We start from the raw sequence: 16,233 nt of genomic DNA on the forward strand, positions 1-16,233 counted from the left end.
TAAATGTAGTGTGTGGATAGAAAGTTGGAAGTGTGGGTCTTACGGGGAGCATGCCAGAGATGAGTCCCTGCAGTCGCCCTATCCTCTGTGTCCTCGGTGGCTCAGACTAATAGAGAGTCTGCCATGTAAGCAGGAGATCCCGGGTTCGAGTGCAGATCGGGGCACACATTTTCAACTGTCCCCGTTGATATTTAACAACAACTATAAGCAGCTAACTGTCTGTATTTCATTGTAATAAGATGTAAACCGTCCTTCTCGGTGTCTGCGAGATCAGCGCTGCGGTTTGCCTCGGGTTCGATTCCCGGTCGGATCGGAGATTTTCTCCGCTCGGGGACTGGGTGGTGTGCCGTCCTTACGTTCGTACCGCCATAACTGACATTCCACTCTCGATATGGAAGACTAGGCACCTCCTGAAAACCGATAAATGTGAAAAAAGCATGTAAGCTTGCCAGTGATGACTGAACCAGACAAACAAGACGAAAATGCAGCGACATGCAGACCTAGTACTATAGTTCCAGCGCTGATGTGAAAACCATCCACAGTAGTCACATGGGGCACTTAAGTGACTTATGGTTGGCCAGTTTGGGGTTGTGAACCGCAGCCGTCAGTGCCTACATACCAAATAGGCGCTGGCTGGCATAATATACTCCTTGGGTTCAGAGAAAACTTTAGGAGCATTAGATCTATCTACATCTACGTGCATACTCCGCAAGCCACTGCACCACTACTAGTTATTTCCTTTCCTGTTTCACTCGCAAAGCGACTGAAGGAAAAACGATTATCTATATGCCTCAGCATGAGCCGTAATTTCTCGTATCTTATCTTCGTTGTTCTTATGTGAAATGTATGTTACCGGCAGTAGAATCGTCCTGCAGACAACTTCAAATGCTGGTTTCCTAAATTTTCTCAATGGCGTTCCTCGGAAATAACAAATATAGCAGCCCGCCTCTGTAAGAAATGGAGTGTTAAAAGTGTTTGTAAGCAATGTTGGCTGTTTACTGTATCAGAAGTCTTTCATTTATTTTCACTTCATTTCATTAAACTAAAATTTGTATTGCTGTTCACATATTAATTATACCTATGTACACATAATTAAAATATCCTTGAATACCTGCCAGAACATGTGGTTCCAGCCTGAAGAATCATTCTCTCAATTCAGTTTATTTGTCAACAAGAAATGCAGTGTCATTTTCTGTATGCTGGATTGAAAGAAAAGGCATTATTCCTCAGTGTAGATTTTTTAATGTGCATGGTGGCCAGAAATAGTCTGAAAATATTGTAAGGGTGTTACTGGGTAAGTAGTGCTGATAAACAATTGTTGAGAAAAAAATTCTAGACGTTGCGCCGTTTCCAAGTTAATCAGTACTGAAATTAGCCAATCAGGCCGTTCCCGCCCAAATTCAAGCTGCCCGCCAGAGACGGTGTCCCTATATGTGGTCCTTCGTTTGATTTTCCAAAACTGAACAACAGATCGATACAAAAACTGGACATGGGGCGATAGTAAGGATCGAAACCGAGTCAAAGGCTGACCAGTCTCGCGCGCAATCATCTGTAACAGGAGAACAATGGACACTAATTGTGTAATGGGCGTTCAAAAAGAAACGAGCCGGAGTCTGGAATGCGCAAACCGGTGACAGGAAGGTAATATCGTGACGTGTGTAACGAGGTGTGGTTCCAGCCAGAGTGTGGATGTTCACAGCCCGTCGCTAGAGGGCACGCGTGCACGTCACGTGACTATACAGAGCTAGCAGCAGCATGCATCAATCTTCCAACTCTGCCAGTCGAATTGCAAACAGCACCTTAGAAGGCGTCAACAGACGAGCGAAGAGGTGTTGTTCGTTTTCTGACAGCGGAAGGAGTAGGAGGAACTGACATTCATCGACGAATGTCACAAGTGTACGGCGAACACTGCGTCCCTTGCCAGGATCAAGGCGTGGCACAAGCTCTTCAGGAAAGGACGGGTGTCGTTAGCCGATGATGCACAATCTGCAGCACCACACTACATTACCGATGACATCGTCCAGCTGGTGGATGCACTCATTACCCAGGACCGCCGAGTGACAGTGAAAACCATAGCCGCCATGGTCGGATTGAGCATCCGAAGTGTTCACACGATCATGGAGGATCGACTGCACATGCGCAAAGTGTGTGCCCATGGGTGTCCCACAGTCTTCAACCACACCAGGAAGCATGTCGAATGGCCCACTGTCTTGCTCATCTGCGGCACTATGCTCGGGAAGGGAATGTGTTCAAATGGCTCCAAGCACTATGGGACTTAACATCTGAGGTCATCAGTCCCCTAGACTTAGAACTACTTAAACCTAACTAACCTAAGGACATCACACACACCCATGCCCGAGGCAGGATTCGAACTTGCGAGCGCAGCAGCAGTGCGGTTCCGGACTGAAGTGCCTAGAACCGCTCGGCCACAGCTGCCGGCAAGGGAACATGTTCCTGGCACAAGTGGTGGCTGGAGATGAGCCATGGTATCATCACTTTGAACCAGAAACAAAACGACAAAGTCTCCAGTGGAAGCATCCAGGGTCACCACCACCAAAAAAAGCCAAGGCCAACCACACGAGTGCAGGAAATGTTATGGTGACGTTCTTCTTTGACCGAGATAACCCTGGCCGGCCGGAGTGGCCGAGCGGTTCTAGGCGCTTCAGTTTGGAAACAGGTTCGAATCCTAACTCGGGCATGGATGTGTGTGATGTCTTTAGGTTAGTTAGGTTTAAGTAGTTCTAAGTTCTAGGGGACTGATGACCTCAGAAGTTAAGTCCCATAGTGCCCAGAGCCATTTGATCCATTTTGAACCAAGTTAACCCTGTTCTGGTTCACTTCATGCAGCAGAGGACAACAGCAAATGCCCAGCATTACTTGCAAACCTTGACCACCCTTCACCAAGCGATCAAATCAAAACGACCAGACAATCTCATTGGTGGGGTCATTCTGCTCCACAACATTGCCAAACCTCAAACGGCCAACACAGTAGCGAAACTCCTGCAGAAATTCAAATGGGAGGCTCTCGGGCACCCTCCATAGAGCCCAGATCTCTCTCCCTGTGATTACGCCATTTTTGGTCCCCTTAAAAAGTTCTGAGGGACAAACGATTCACCTCGGACGATGACGTCCAACTGCAAGTGCGGAACTGGTTAACATCGCAGCCCCAGGAATTTTATGAGACAGCCATTCACCATCTTATGCCACAGTGGGGCAAGTGGCTCAACAGCCAGGGTCAATACGTGTAACATACAGGTCCTGGTTTCTGTAATTATGCCTTGGGCTCATTTCTTTTTAATGCTCTTATATATGGTGGGCCGGTTTAATTTGCATCTTGCAACAATCTCATTTGTTAAATTCAACGCTAATTAACTCGTAAACGGCGCAATGTATCGAATTTTTTTCTTAACTGTTATTTCTCAGCACAACCTACCCTGCAACACCCTTACAAGGTTTTCTGGTTGTTACTGACCACCCTATATACCACTAGTATTTGAGTTCATTGAAACAAGAAAAAGGGTATATTTCACTAAAATTAACTTCATTGGTCATAAGTCAAGGACATGATGATACACAAATTATTATCGTTACAGAACTGTAAAAGGCTTCTGACTGACAATGTGGTATGGCACAAGGATCCCATATGTTGCAGTTACATCCTCTAATTTCACGTCATAGGATAAAAAATGGCTGCATATGTCCCTGTGAAGTTGCCCTGCATATGGTTTAGTTGCTCGTGGCCCTGTTGAACAAATAGCTGGTCAGTTTTTCCAGACACCTCCAACGAGTGAAATGTCTGGAAATCATTCAGGCTAAGGAAGCAATGATTTCGCTCACAGATATATTTACATATTAACAGATGCTAAGTAAGTCCAAAACGTTTTAGGCGTTTTCGCGAGCTCTGCTGATAAGACCTCGCTCTCAACTTCACTGAATGATTGATGCATTGCTGGCATTATGCTTCTTTTGACTTTGTTTAGTTTCTGTCTACGAGCAACGATTCTGTTTGATTCGAATCTGGAATGCATATCCTCCTCCTCGTGTAGTAACTTTCTGGTATTGTTAATGAACTATTGTACATCTTTCCCAGCTGTAGCTACTGTCTGTAGCACAAGGTTATGTAGTATGTGGCACACAGTATGTATGAATTTGTAACACAATCTCATTCTCAGAGCTGAAAGTTTGCTGTTGTATGCTTCTGATAATTTACTTGTCACGTATGATATGCAGAAGTATCTTTCTTGGCATTTTGTTCAACATCAGTGATCAGTTATGCTACAATACCTGATTACTATCTCTACATTCACTGAATCAAAAAATTTGCACCAGTTTATTGCCAGCAGATCCAAATTCCCCTTTCACCTGAATTGTCTCCTAGAGTTCTCAATGTAATACTCGGAAAATACGTTTAGTATAATGGCACAAGAGCCTATGATTTCTACTGTGATGTTAGACGCTGTAACATTTTACTGTGAAAATAACTTAAAATTCTCCATTAGCTTCCTAAAATGATTTAGCTATGTGTATTCATATGTATTAGGTCGTCAAACGTTGTTTTTCTGCTCTCAGTTAGCCTATAAAACTGTATTTTGTAGGTATTCATATATTTAGATATTTAAGGATGCTGTGGAGCACAACATTTATCACAATCACCCCTTTAATACCCTTTAATATGCTTATCACACATACAATCAATAGCAATAAAGCACAGAAGAAACTTCGCAGCATCAAAGAAACCAGATGAACAAGTGAATCACTGTTTGTTTTATTTAGTCTGTTTATCCATTCGCTGTATTGTGTGCTAAATGATGTTGAACTTGACTTAAATCTGTGCTTAAAAAGAAAAATATTTGTGTCTATATGAACATATGCTAAAGTTCACATACTGAATGGAAATAGTGATACTGAAGTTAAACTCTAATAGATCTTTCTAGTGTGTTTAAATTTAATTTACCGGTACATTTTAAACACTATAATCTGACTACTTGTTGAATAGTTTTATTCCCATAAGCATGTACCTATCCGACAAAAACATGTATTTGTTGGGATTACACGTAAGTTTTGCTTTTGACCTTCTATTACGATGCTGTATGTCATAGGTTTTTCTCATATTACAAACACTGCCAAATAATATTTTTTAAGCACAATAGTGTGTCCTATAATCTATAGGCATGGTAATGGTGTCATTGACAGTATTTCATATAGTAGTTTACATGACTATCCAGCTCTGCGCCCTATAATAATCGTAATTACTTTCTTTTCGATTCTGAAGGCCCCCTGATCTGCTGGGGAATTTCATCAGAATATGAGACCATATTTCAGATGAGCATTAAGATATGCATCGTAAACACACAATAATGAATGATCATTTATTCAGCCTTTCGGGGCACTTAAAAGGTTACAGTCTGCAATCATCCTGGAGCTGATGTACTCAATATGTTTACACTGCTTTAGGTCACTTCATATAGAGATACTAAGAATTTTTTTGCGTCTTTATTTACAATGACTTCAGGGTAAAGCAAGATGTTATTTCTGCAGCTATGGAAATTTATTGATACTGTTTTCCTGTAGTTTATTGTTGACCATTAACTGAGCTGACTTGTAACACTCATTCCATGACGGAAATCTTCATTTTTGCTGCTTTTAAAAACACCGTTGTGTCATCAGGAAACAGAAGTGTTTTATGAGAATCAATATGCACGCTCATATCATTAATATTAATCAGGCATCGAAGAGAGCTCATTAATAGCCCCTACAGTATATTATAGATGGTGAATCACTCTTCTGACAAATATTCTGGTACTGCTTGGCATTGTACTTCTGCATCTTTTATGTTTACTTTTTGCTTGTAGTAGCTAACAAATGAATGTGTCAATTCATTTGATAGGCCCGAAATGTCATAGTATTCAAGGAGAGATCTATGGCCCATCATATCGAAAGCTATGGTTAAAAACAGTGGCTATGCATTCATAGAAAGCCATTTAGGTTGACTTCTGGATTCAGAAACTGTGTTAGAAATTAGTTAACATTCCAATATTATTATGAACTTCATTGTCTACTTCTGTAGTCAATGCCAGTAACACACGCCTGTGTGGTGACACCCGACTCGGAGGTAAGCCAGTTTGAACCCTGGTGATGCAAGAATGTTTCATTTATGTTCTTCACACTTCATCTGTCAATTAAATGTGTACCACATCTATGCAACTTTTTTATATCCGCATCCAGTGCCGCCTGTGGGCTGAGGATGACACGGCGGCCGATCGGTACCGTTGGGCCTTCCAAGGCCTGTTCGAACGGAGTTTAGTTTTAGTTTTCAATTAATTTGTATATCTGGTCTTCTTCAGGCATTTATAAACACATGTAATCAATATTGCTAATCTGGTAGATCCTAATATATGTGTCTCCTGGTACATCATCTGATAGTTTTCCTTTCCATTCTATGCACACTTTAACTGCAAATGTATTTTATATATATTTCCATACCATTTTAGAAAAAAATAGTAGTGCAGAACAACCAAGAATACAGTCAGTTCACTCAAAATCTTCACTAAAATTACTGCTGTAGCATCATCTACCATTCTCACTGATTTTGAATGTAAGTTCCAACAATCTGAGTACATTCATTTATACTGATTATCTTTGTAGATTAATCTGTTGTAACTGCTTAGAACCGGTAGTTCAGAAGCCCACTCAGAACGGTAACTTTATTAGATATAATGGCAACAAATAGATCGGACCTCTCTGAGTGTACCCACAAAAACTAGTTCAGTGTCCATGAGACAGCTGCAGTGACAATGATTACCAAACACAAAGGGAAATTAAAAAAAAAATAATGTATGAAAAAATCTGCACAAATATGTAGCCAGGTCTTAAAAACATTTCAAAGTATCGCAAATGGCAATAAACGTAAAACAGTGCACTTCACAAAACACTATAGTCAATAACCACAAAAACAATGAATCACAGTTGAAATTAGTCAGCGCATACACATACTTCGGTGTCACAATTTGTGGAGATATGAAACAGAATGATCACATAGGATGGATCATAAATAAAGCAGGTGGCAGGCTTCATTCATTTCCAGGGCACTGGAAAAACACAGTAATTTTAAACAAGAAATCGGTTGCAAAACTCTTGTGAGCCAACCTCCAGATATTGGTGAAGCGTGTGGAATCATACATATTATAACTAATAAATGATGCTGACCGTATGTAAAGAAGGGCGGCACAATTGTTTACTGGATTATCTGAGCCAAGAGACACTCACGGAAATGCTGAAAAACCTAATCTGGCAGACTCTTGAGGAAAGACGTCAATTATCCTGTGAAAGCCTGCTTAAAACGTTTCAACAATCAGTACTGAAGAAGCGTCTAGGAATATACCACAGTCCCCCACAGATCGGTACCGTAGGAAGCACAAAGACAAGATTATAGTAATCGCTCTCTACACAGAAGCATTTAAGCAGCCTTTCTTGCTGTCCTCTACGCCCAAAATAAACACTAAGAAACCTTAACATGTGGTAGAATGAGGAGTGTTTTCTGCCATGCTGTTCATAGTCGTTTGTAGAATATGGCTGTAGATAAGTTTCCTCGTGTGAATTTCTGTTCATTTACAATATGAAAATACTCCAAATTATTGTTTGTTCAGAAATTTGTGCATATTTATTATAAAGCTGACGAATCTTGAACACATGAGTTAAAGCAGAAAGCTATTTAGTATGCTGATGATTAATGGTGCTCGTCAACAGCAAAATCGGAATGTTAGTTGAATATGCTCTTGTCTTTAACAAATGGAGCAACTGTGATATTTTAGATGTTGTTTTCTTGAGAAATTGTGTGTTGTGGTATTACCCAATATGTATAAGTTTCTATTTCTTGCAGGAGTTCGATGACTACACAGAAATGGCAGCATCCTTACCTGTCACACTATCAGGACTGGGATGGCTGAAATTTGATCTCACATCAACAGTGCAGAACTGGTATGCTGCTAGACATGCTCCAAGAGAACGTCTGCGCCTTCTGGTAGACTGTTCTGGTTGTTCTGATATGGTGGAAGCCATCCTGTTCCAGCAGCGGCCACCAGATGCTGATTATAAGCCACATCCTGAGACTAGTTTCTCTAGGGTGATTAACAGTATTGACTCCACAAGTGACCTGTACTCTCAAAGTCACCCTAGCAGTCTGGGTCTCTCCAATGATACCCAGCGTCCATTTCTAGTAGTCCACACAGATCCAACTGCCATTAGACGTGTCAGAAGAAGAGCATTGGATTGCACTGACGGAGACAAAGGTCCTTGCTGCAAAAACAAATTTTACGTTAATTTTACAGAAATCGGATGGGAAGACTGGATTATAGCACCTAGTGGTTACTATGCAAATTACTGTCGTGGTGATTGTGGTGGACCTCACAGAACGCCAGATTCCTACGTGAACTTCCATACACCTCCGCTGGAGGAGTATAGAAAGATGGACAGCCTACCAGGTTTACAGCCTTGTTGTGCTCCACTCAAGTTCTCATCAATGTCTTTAATTTATTGGGGTCTAGATAACAAAATAATAAAGAGAGATCTCCCGAAAATGGTTGTTGATGAGTGTGGTTGTCCTTAGAATAAAAACATTCCTCCCTCATTGTGTGTCTATATATTTCCAAAAAACATTCCATAAACTCATTTCATTAATTGTCATTTTCATCCATTCAAACTTCATATCATCAATTTGAATTTCACAGCTTTTATTATGACTAGACTGTTTTATTGGAAACTAGCATGTCAATGGAGGAAACACACAGAATCGAAGACTGACTGATATTTGACTGGGTGACACTTACATTCTTATCTTTTCAGCTCTTATGCTGCCTAATGTTTAGTAATATAAGTATTAATTTGTTATAAATTTTGGTAAATATGTAGGTCATACAACGTAATAAAATTATTAAGCAGGAGTTGGCATACTATAGATGTGTAATTTATTACTAGCACTGTGTAGATGTACTGCATAATTTTTTTTAATTGTACAGTGACTCTGGTAATGTTTAACTATAGTTTTGATTATGCTATTAAAACATGATGAAATGAAAGTTTCTCTTTCCATTCAAGCTACAGACAGAAGTTATAATTAAGCTGAGTTACCCATATTGATTTTTCACCTTACAAGGCACTATTTCCTTTTTTATTATTTTAAGTATCTGTACACCTGTAATATTCTGTTACTTCAGTAACGATGTAACAACAATTTAGTATGTAGAATATGATCTTCAAACTTTAAAATTTAAACTACATTTTAGGATGGCTTTTCTCATAGCAATACAATGATTGTAACAAATATATAATTGTGACAATTAATATGCTTCTAAATGAATTTCACAAATCAGAGCAATAACATTACAGTCAGATATAGCAAACATATTTACCATTATGTGTTACAAGAGGAACATAAAGAGTAATTTTAATGGTGCAAAGCATTTTAAAAACATAAGGGAACAGCATAGTGGCTACAGTACTCGGTTTTGTACACAATAACTTTTCTTTCAAAGTTTTTATGAATGGAAAATACAGGACACTTATTTTTTAAATGGGTAACATATAATTTTTTTCTTAAAATGACAGACTGTTCTGCTACTTAATGGATTACACATGAATCAGATTATAACCATTAAAGTAAATCTGTACATCTGACACTCAATTCTGTCATCAATATAAAATTTATTATTCTTCATTCAGTTCTAAAATAAAAATTGTGTTTGTTAAATCCATTTTTACGGTGATATTTTGTCCTGCTACATGCAGCTCTTAATAATGATGAATTTTCCAGTGAGCTACATAATAACTTAAAAATAAGAATTACTAAACAATAATTGCCTTTTATATTTTTCTCTACTTGAATGGTTATCTATTATTTAAAGTTAAAGTGTACTTAATACTATCCAGTTTGTTTCACTTAAGTTACAGTTTCTCGTTAATATTAGCAACTTTCATGGTAACACTAGAAATTTTTATCCAGCATATTTCATAATAAGTATTTGTTGAAGTGTGGTCTGTTTTTGTAAGAGATTTCTCCTACAAATTCACAAGTAATTTGGCAGTCTTCTGGCAACAGAAAAAAATATCCCAATTTCTGGTAGTGGCGTGTGTTGTCAGTTCTGTCTGCCTGTGATATTCACAATATGTATTTATTGCGGTAGTTCCATATATTTTACAAGTGCAACTTTAGAGTATCTGTATTGCTGACGTAATTTACATTCATGAATAAAACATTTTTTACAAAACATTTTACATTCATTTCACAACAGTGATACCGGTACCTGTGCTTCTTCCCCACGTTACTTATGCTGGTTACGTAATCAAGTGTGAAGTTCAGTAAGTTGCAGTTATTAGGCGTCATATTCTTCAAACCTTTCTATTTTCTCTCACACTCACTGGTAAGTTACACTGTACGAAACTACAAATAATATCACAACTAGGACATATATTTAGAGAACAATGCATCATTGTTCATTGCATCAATGAAACTTCGAACCAAGACATTGTCGCTGTTTCTCACATACACCATGCAACATCTATAACGGATGAAGAAAATTATGGAAACACAGCGGGAAACAGATACTTGAACATAAATGCAGAGGTTAGCAAAGCCTGCAAGTGGTGGTGTTGTATTTGACCACGAGCGGCACCTGTGCAATGTCCTGCGTTGCAAGCGTCAACTCCTGATCAGAACACTATAGTTGTGAGTCCATTATATCGCAGCAAAGTGAGTAGGAACGTAGGAACGTGTTCAGATTGTTGGTGCCCGTATGGTTGGTACTAGCATAACCAATGGAGCCGAAATGTTTCGTGTTTCAAGACGAACTGCATCGAAGAATTGTAAGGTATACACGGAAGGCGTAAAACCATCATGTTGTAAGTCGCAATACGGACATGAATGCTGAGTAATCTTGAGAGACGGTGAGTGAAGGCGATTGTACTAAAAATAAGAGGACGACAACTGCAAAATTTACTGCAGAACTGAGTGTCGCACTCGCGAACCCTGTCAGCACCAAAAAAATACGAAGGGAGCTGCATAACAGCGTGAACTGGCATACCGAGACCGTTCATCAGTGATGCAAATGGCCATAACTGGAAAAGGTGGCGTCGAAGCCATAAAACCTGGACTAAGGAGCAATGGATGAAAGTAATTTGGTTGGACGAGTCTTTTTTCACACTGTTTCCAGCTACTGACTGGGCTTATGTTACAAGAGTGATTTATGGTGTCGGGGGAAGGGGGGGTGGGGGGGGGGGGGTTGGTAATAATTTGGGCAGCCATACGGTGGTATTCCATGGGGGCCATCGCTATTCTGCAAGGTCGTATTGTTGTGAAGGCTTATCAGATCTATTCTGTGGTGCACTGTTTGTTCCTCAGTGGTGTTGCTGTGCTCCAAGACGATAGGCCATCTGTTCACATAGCTCACATCATTCAGGACTGATTTCTGGAGGACGAGGATGAATTGTCGGATCTCACCTGGACACCACAGTCACCAGATCTCAGTACTACAGTATTATTGAGCCTCTGTGGTCTACTTTGGAGAGGAAGGTGCATAACCGCTATCCACCTCTATCATAGTTACCTGAACTTGCTGGTATGTCGAGACGATCAGACATTGTCTTGAATGCCAACGGGTTTCCTACATGGCATGGTAAGGTGTCGTGGTTTTCGTGTTTCCGTATTTTTTCAAACAGTATGCGTCACAGTAATGTCATTTTTATTATATCAGGTTATCAATGATAGCATTCATTCCAGTTCATAATACTAACATGAGTGAGGTAAATAGATTACTGGCAGTGATAGTCTAGCGTTATTTTAATTAATAATAGTAATATCACCAGTTGTTGTCAATTTACAAAACTGAAAATCCATACATATTACATTTCAAAACCTACTTTATAATACATTCAAATTAGATCAAGTTATGGGATATTTTTCTTGCTTTTCTATGTAGTGCGTTATTATTCATTGCTTTAAAGAAGTTGAAATTGTTTTTAGAAAAACATAAACAGTTCAAGGTACAAACATCAGTAGTTGACACTGGCATACTTCAGTCATTTATGTAGCTGAAGTCACTATCTCACACTTGTGCAGTCACGCTGAACGCTGCAGTGGTGGGTGGTTTGAACCCTTGTGGTGAAATAACATCAGCAGTAGGTGATCAGCAAGTACAGGAGAGAGGGAGACATAAAATTCCTAACCTCCGGTGCTGGTGCCAATGTCCCATATTTAAGTGCAAATCTTTGCATACTGTTTCTTGGGGTGAGGGCATATTTCACTGTTGACGGTGATCCACACGAAAGTGAGAATGAGAAATTTTTTTTAATCGAAAACATTTTCAGTTGTCAGTTACCAGAAATATGTCAATTACAAGTGCCATTACCTTAATGTAGTTGGCGGATGAGTCAAAAATTTAATGTGTCTCAATGAAGAAGAATTAATGTTTTTCAAGGCTGGCACACAAGGGGCAGCTGTTACAAATGTGTGATGTAGATTTTGTGATATCAGGGATTCCTTCTTCTTCAAGAGTTCGAAAGGGGTACGAAAAGTATATGGAAAGGATTTGACATACACCCGCTTTGATTTTAAAATGCTGACCACATCAAGAACGTTTTCATTTTAATAACTACATTAATTACACTAACCCAAACACCATTTATGAAAATAAAAACATGTAAGAGATGAAAAAGGTATTTCTTTTTTATATTTAAAAGCTGTAGAGGTTAAAATGTAAAGAAAGGACACATGTGCAACTAAAAGAAAATGAGGGGTGAAAGAAGAGGGCGAGAAAAACAATGAAGCAGAAGAAGAAAATAAGGAGATGCACAGAAAGCAGGTGTTAGCAAAAGGAGTACTGAGGGAAGCAGTAATATGTAGCGCCAATTGTCATGACGTAAGTAGAGATTAGAAGAAGGTCAGAAGAGCTGAGACTATCCATAAGGTAAAAGGTGCAGGTATTATGAACAGATCCTACTCTGAACAAAAATTCTGATCTGTGGGTCTGTAAAAGGCATCTACCCAGTCATAAAGACAAAATCATTTTGAAGGAGGTACAGTCACCAAGGTAAGAACAGAATGACCATGAAATAGACTCTTGGTGACGAGTGGTATTGATTCACATAAGAGTCAAATGGGCAAAAGAATTTGGGTTAGGAATTAGTAGTGCGTGTCTGTGGAAGTACTAGACCCCTTTTATGTAATTACTTCAGAACTCTTGGCTTATGTTTACGATATGATGCACACATTCAGTGATCATGATATTATGATGTTATGAGAGGAATACATATCTGACATTTAATACTGAATATTTATCGTAATAAAAAGATTGTAATTGGTAGCATGTAAGACAATGTTGATGAATAATAAACAAGTCTCAGAAAATTTTAAGGTTAATTTGGAAAAAGTTAATCATTATTTCACTGGAAGAAGTTATACATCTCATCATCATAATGAGTCGCTAAGGCAAAAATATCGTGAATGTACCTAAGACAGGACGGCAAGTAATGATCATGAAATTACGGGAAAGCTAATTTTAAGTGATCTGTGAAAAGGTCGGTCTCAGAGGCAGCGATTGTGATTCCCACTAACCAGCCCTCATACAACTTTCCAGATCTACACCTAAAACATGAACTGCCATACCTTTTGGTGAAAACAAATTACGTAAAGTTAGTTGGGCAAGCTAACACTAATCTGCAGCCAGTTCAATTTAGTCTTGCAAGAAGAAGTACTCGCCAACGGAAAGACCACCTGAATGTAGAATTTTAGTCAAGAGGTAAATTCCATTAATAGCAGTAGACAATTTGAGAGCAAGAAGTTGAGCAGGAATTACTAATATTCTCTTAAAATGAATATGAAGGATACATAAATGTACAGCACATGATAGTTGTAAAAGCAAGATTTCATTCGAACCAATACAATGAGAGAGATTCTCGCTTTTTCAAGCACTTGAAAGACCGTCAGAAAAAGTATCCATTTAATTACACCTCTGGTCCTCGATCGCATTAACTTCATATGGATTTTCAACCTGAGGTTGTCAATTGCCTCGGTCAGCAAGTGATATTCTTCTCACATTATATATTCTAAACTTCCACATTCGCTTGCACAAAGAACGTCTTTGGGTCCATGCGATTGGTTCTTTCTGGAGCCTTCCGATTCTCATCAACTTTCTTTATGTATTTATTATCCACGAAAATCTTCAAAGGATGGAACAAAAACGATCTTCAACAGTCTCCCTAAGAAAACTGTTCATCCATTTCGCTTCTCTCACAGATCCTCTCAGTGCAACAAATTCTGTGGCACAGTCCATTGTTTTCTGCTGCTCCAGCTCACAGTCACACTCCGAAAGACTGTCGATTATCCTCTAATAGATTTACGGTGGTTTGAATTAGGTCTACAGTCTGCAGTCGCAAAAATTTCAGTTTTCTTACCAGTCTTGCCACAAGCGACTGTAGCGTTTGTTATCTCTCGCAAAAAAATTAGAGTGTGTTCGATGGCATGCCAGTTTTCCTCATTCAGATTCCTACTAAATTTGCTTAATTACAGCGCTGCGTAAGTTAAATCTTGTCTGGTACACACTACCTAGTTTAGGAGACTTCCAGATATGGTTTTGTATCTTGATGCACCCTTTTTGCTGGGATTCCCTTTATCTGTCGTATTTTGTAGTTACATATTCAAGATGAGAACTGTTGTCATAGGCTTGTAGTTTTCTACTCGGAATTATTGCCAGATATCTTTTCTGTTCGTTGTTTCAACTAAAATTGGTGTTTCATCTTCTCTAGTAACTCAGACTGACTTAGGGATGAGAAAACCCGGTCCGTTAAAACCGATGCCGGTATTTTAGTTCCGAAAATAGGTATTTCTTGGTATTTGTGTAGTCCCAGTTGTGACAGATTTTTTATATTATACTCATAACCGAGTAAAAAACCTAATTATCAATTAGCCATAGCAGCTGTAGTAAAATTGTTCAGTTTTAAATAAACCCTTTTCAAAACAGGAATATCTTTTATTAGTCATATTAGCATTGGTTTGAAATATTGCGTTATTACAGAAAATGGGAAAAGCAGTAAGTGCTGTTTTAATAATAATGCCTACAAAAACGAGCAAGAAATGTATGGCATGAGAATTAATACAGCATTCCTGAGACAGTAATGTCTCAGTTGCCACTTGTCGTGGGTTAAAGTAAGCGTGAACATGCAGCGTGCAAGACTTGGCCCCACCTGGTCTATGCGGTAGTTTCTCGCTGTCGTCGCCAGACATTCGTTGTATTGTTGAATGGCACCAACTTATCCTGAAAATATTTTTACGAAGTCACTTAGCAGGGAAGTACAATGCTTCATATGCTTTAAGAGATTGAAGAGTTGTTTGCCATTTCTGTTGTGGTTGTTGTGGTCTTCAGTCCAGAGACTGGTTTGATGCAGCTCTCCATGCTACTCTATCCTGTGCAAGCTTCTTCATTTTCAAGTAACTACTGCACCTTACATCACTCTGAATCTGCTTCAAGTATTCATCTCTTGGTCTCTCTCTACTGGTTTTACCCTCCAAGCTGCCCTAAGGTACTAACTTGGTGATCCCTTGATGTCTCAGAACACGTTCTACCAACTAATCCCTTCTTCTAGTCACGTTGTACCACAAATTCCTCTTCTACCCAATTCTATTCAGTAACTCCTCATTAGTTATGTGATCTACCCATCTAATCTTCAGCATTCTTCTATGCACCACACTTCCAAAGCTTCTATTCTCTTCTTGTCTAAGCCATTTATCGTCCATGTTTCACATCCATACATGGCTACACTCCATACGAATACTTTTAGAAAAGACTTCCTGACACTTATGTCTATACTCGATGTTAATAAATTTCTCTTCTTCAGAAACGCTTTTCTTGTCATTGCCAGTCTATATTTTATATCCTCTCCACATCGGCCATCATCAATTATTTTGCTCCCTAAATAGCAAAACTCATTTACTACGGTACATTAAGTGTCTCATTTCATAGTCTAAGTCTCTCAGCATCACCTGATTTAATTAGACTACATTCCATTATCCTCGTTTTGCTTTTGTTGATGTTCATCTCATAGCCTCCTTTGAAGACACTATCCATTCCGTTCAATTGCTCTTCTAGGTCCTTTTCTGTACTTAAAGAATTACAATGTCATCGCAAGCCTCAAAGTCTTTAGTACTCCTCCGTGGATTTTAATTCCTTCTACAAATTTTTCTTTTGT

The 16,233-nt window shown here is 39.0% G+C and overlaps 1 protein-coding gene across 1 annotated transcript in view; it reads left to right on the plus strand.

Annotated features, from left to right (window-relative positions):
* Positions 1 to 10,262, plus strand: part of LOC126298316 (inhibin beta B chain-like) — a 353,474-nt gene extending 343,212 nt beyond the window's left edge. The window contains exon 4 of the mRNA XM_049989612.1: positions 7,880 to 10,262. Within this exon, the coding sequence (XP_049845569.1) occupies positions 7,880 to 8,605 (726 nt within the window). The 3' untranslated portion in view covers positions 8,606 to 10,262. The remainder of the gene's footprint in view (positions 1 to 7,879) is intronic.
* The last annotated feature ends 5,971 nt before the right edge of the window (positions 10,263 to 16,233 follow it).

Source organism: Schistocerca gregaria, chromosome X (genome assembly GCF_023897955.1).
Source record: "Schistocerca gregaria isolate iqSchGreg1 chromosome X, iqSchGreg1.2, whole genome shotgun sequence".
Classification (NCBI taxonomy): Eukaryota; Metazoa; Arthropoda; class Insecta; order Orthoptera; family Acrididae; genus Schistocerca; species Schistocerca gregaria.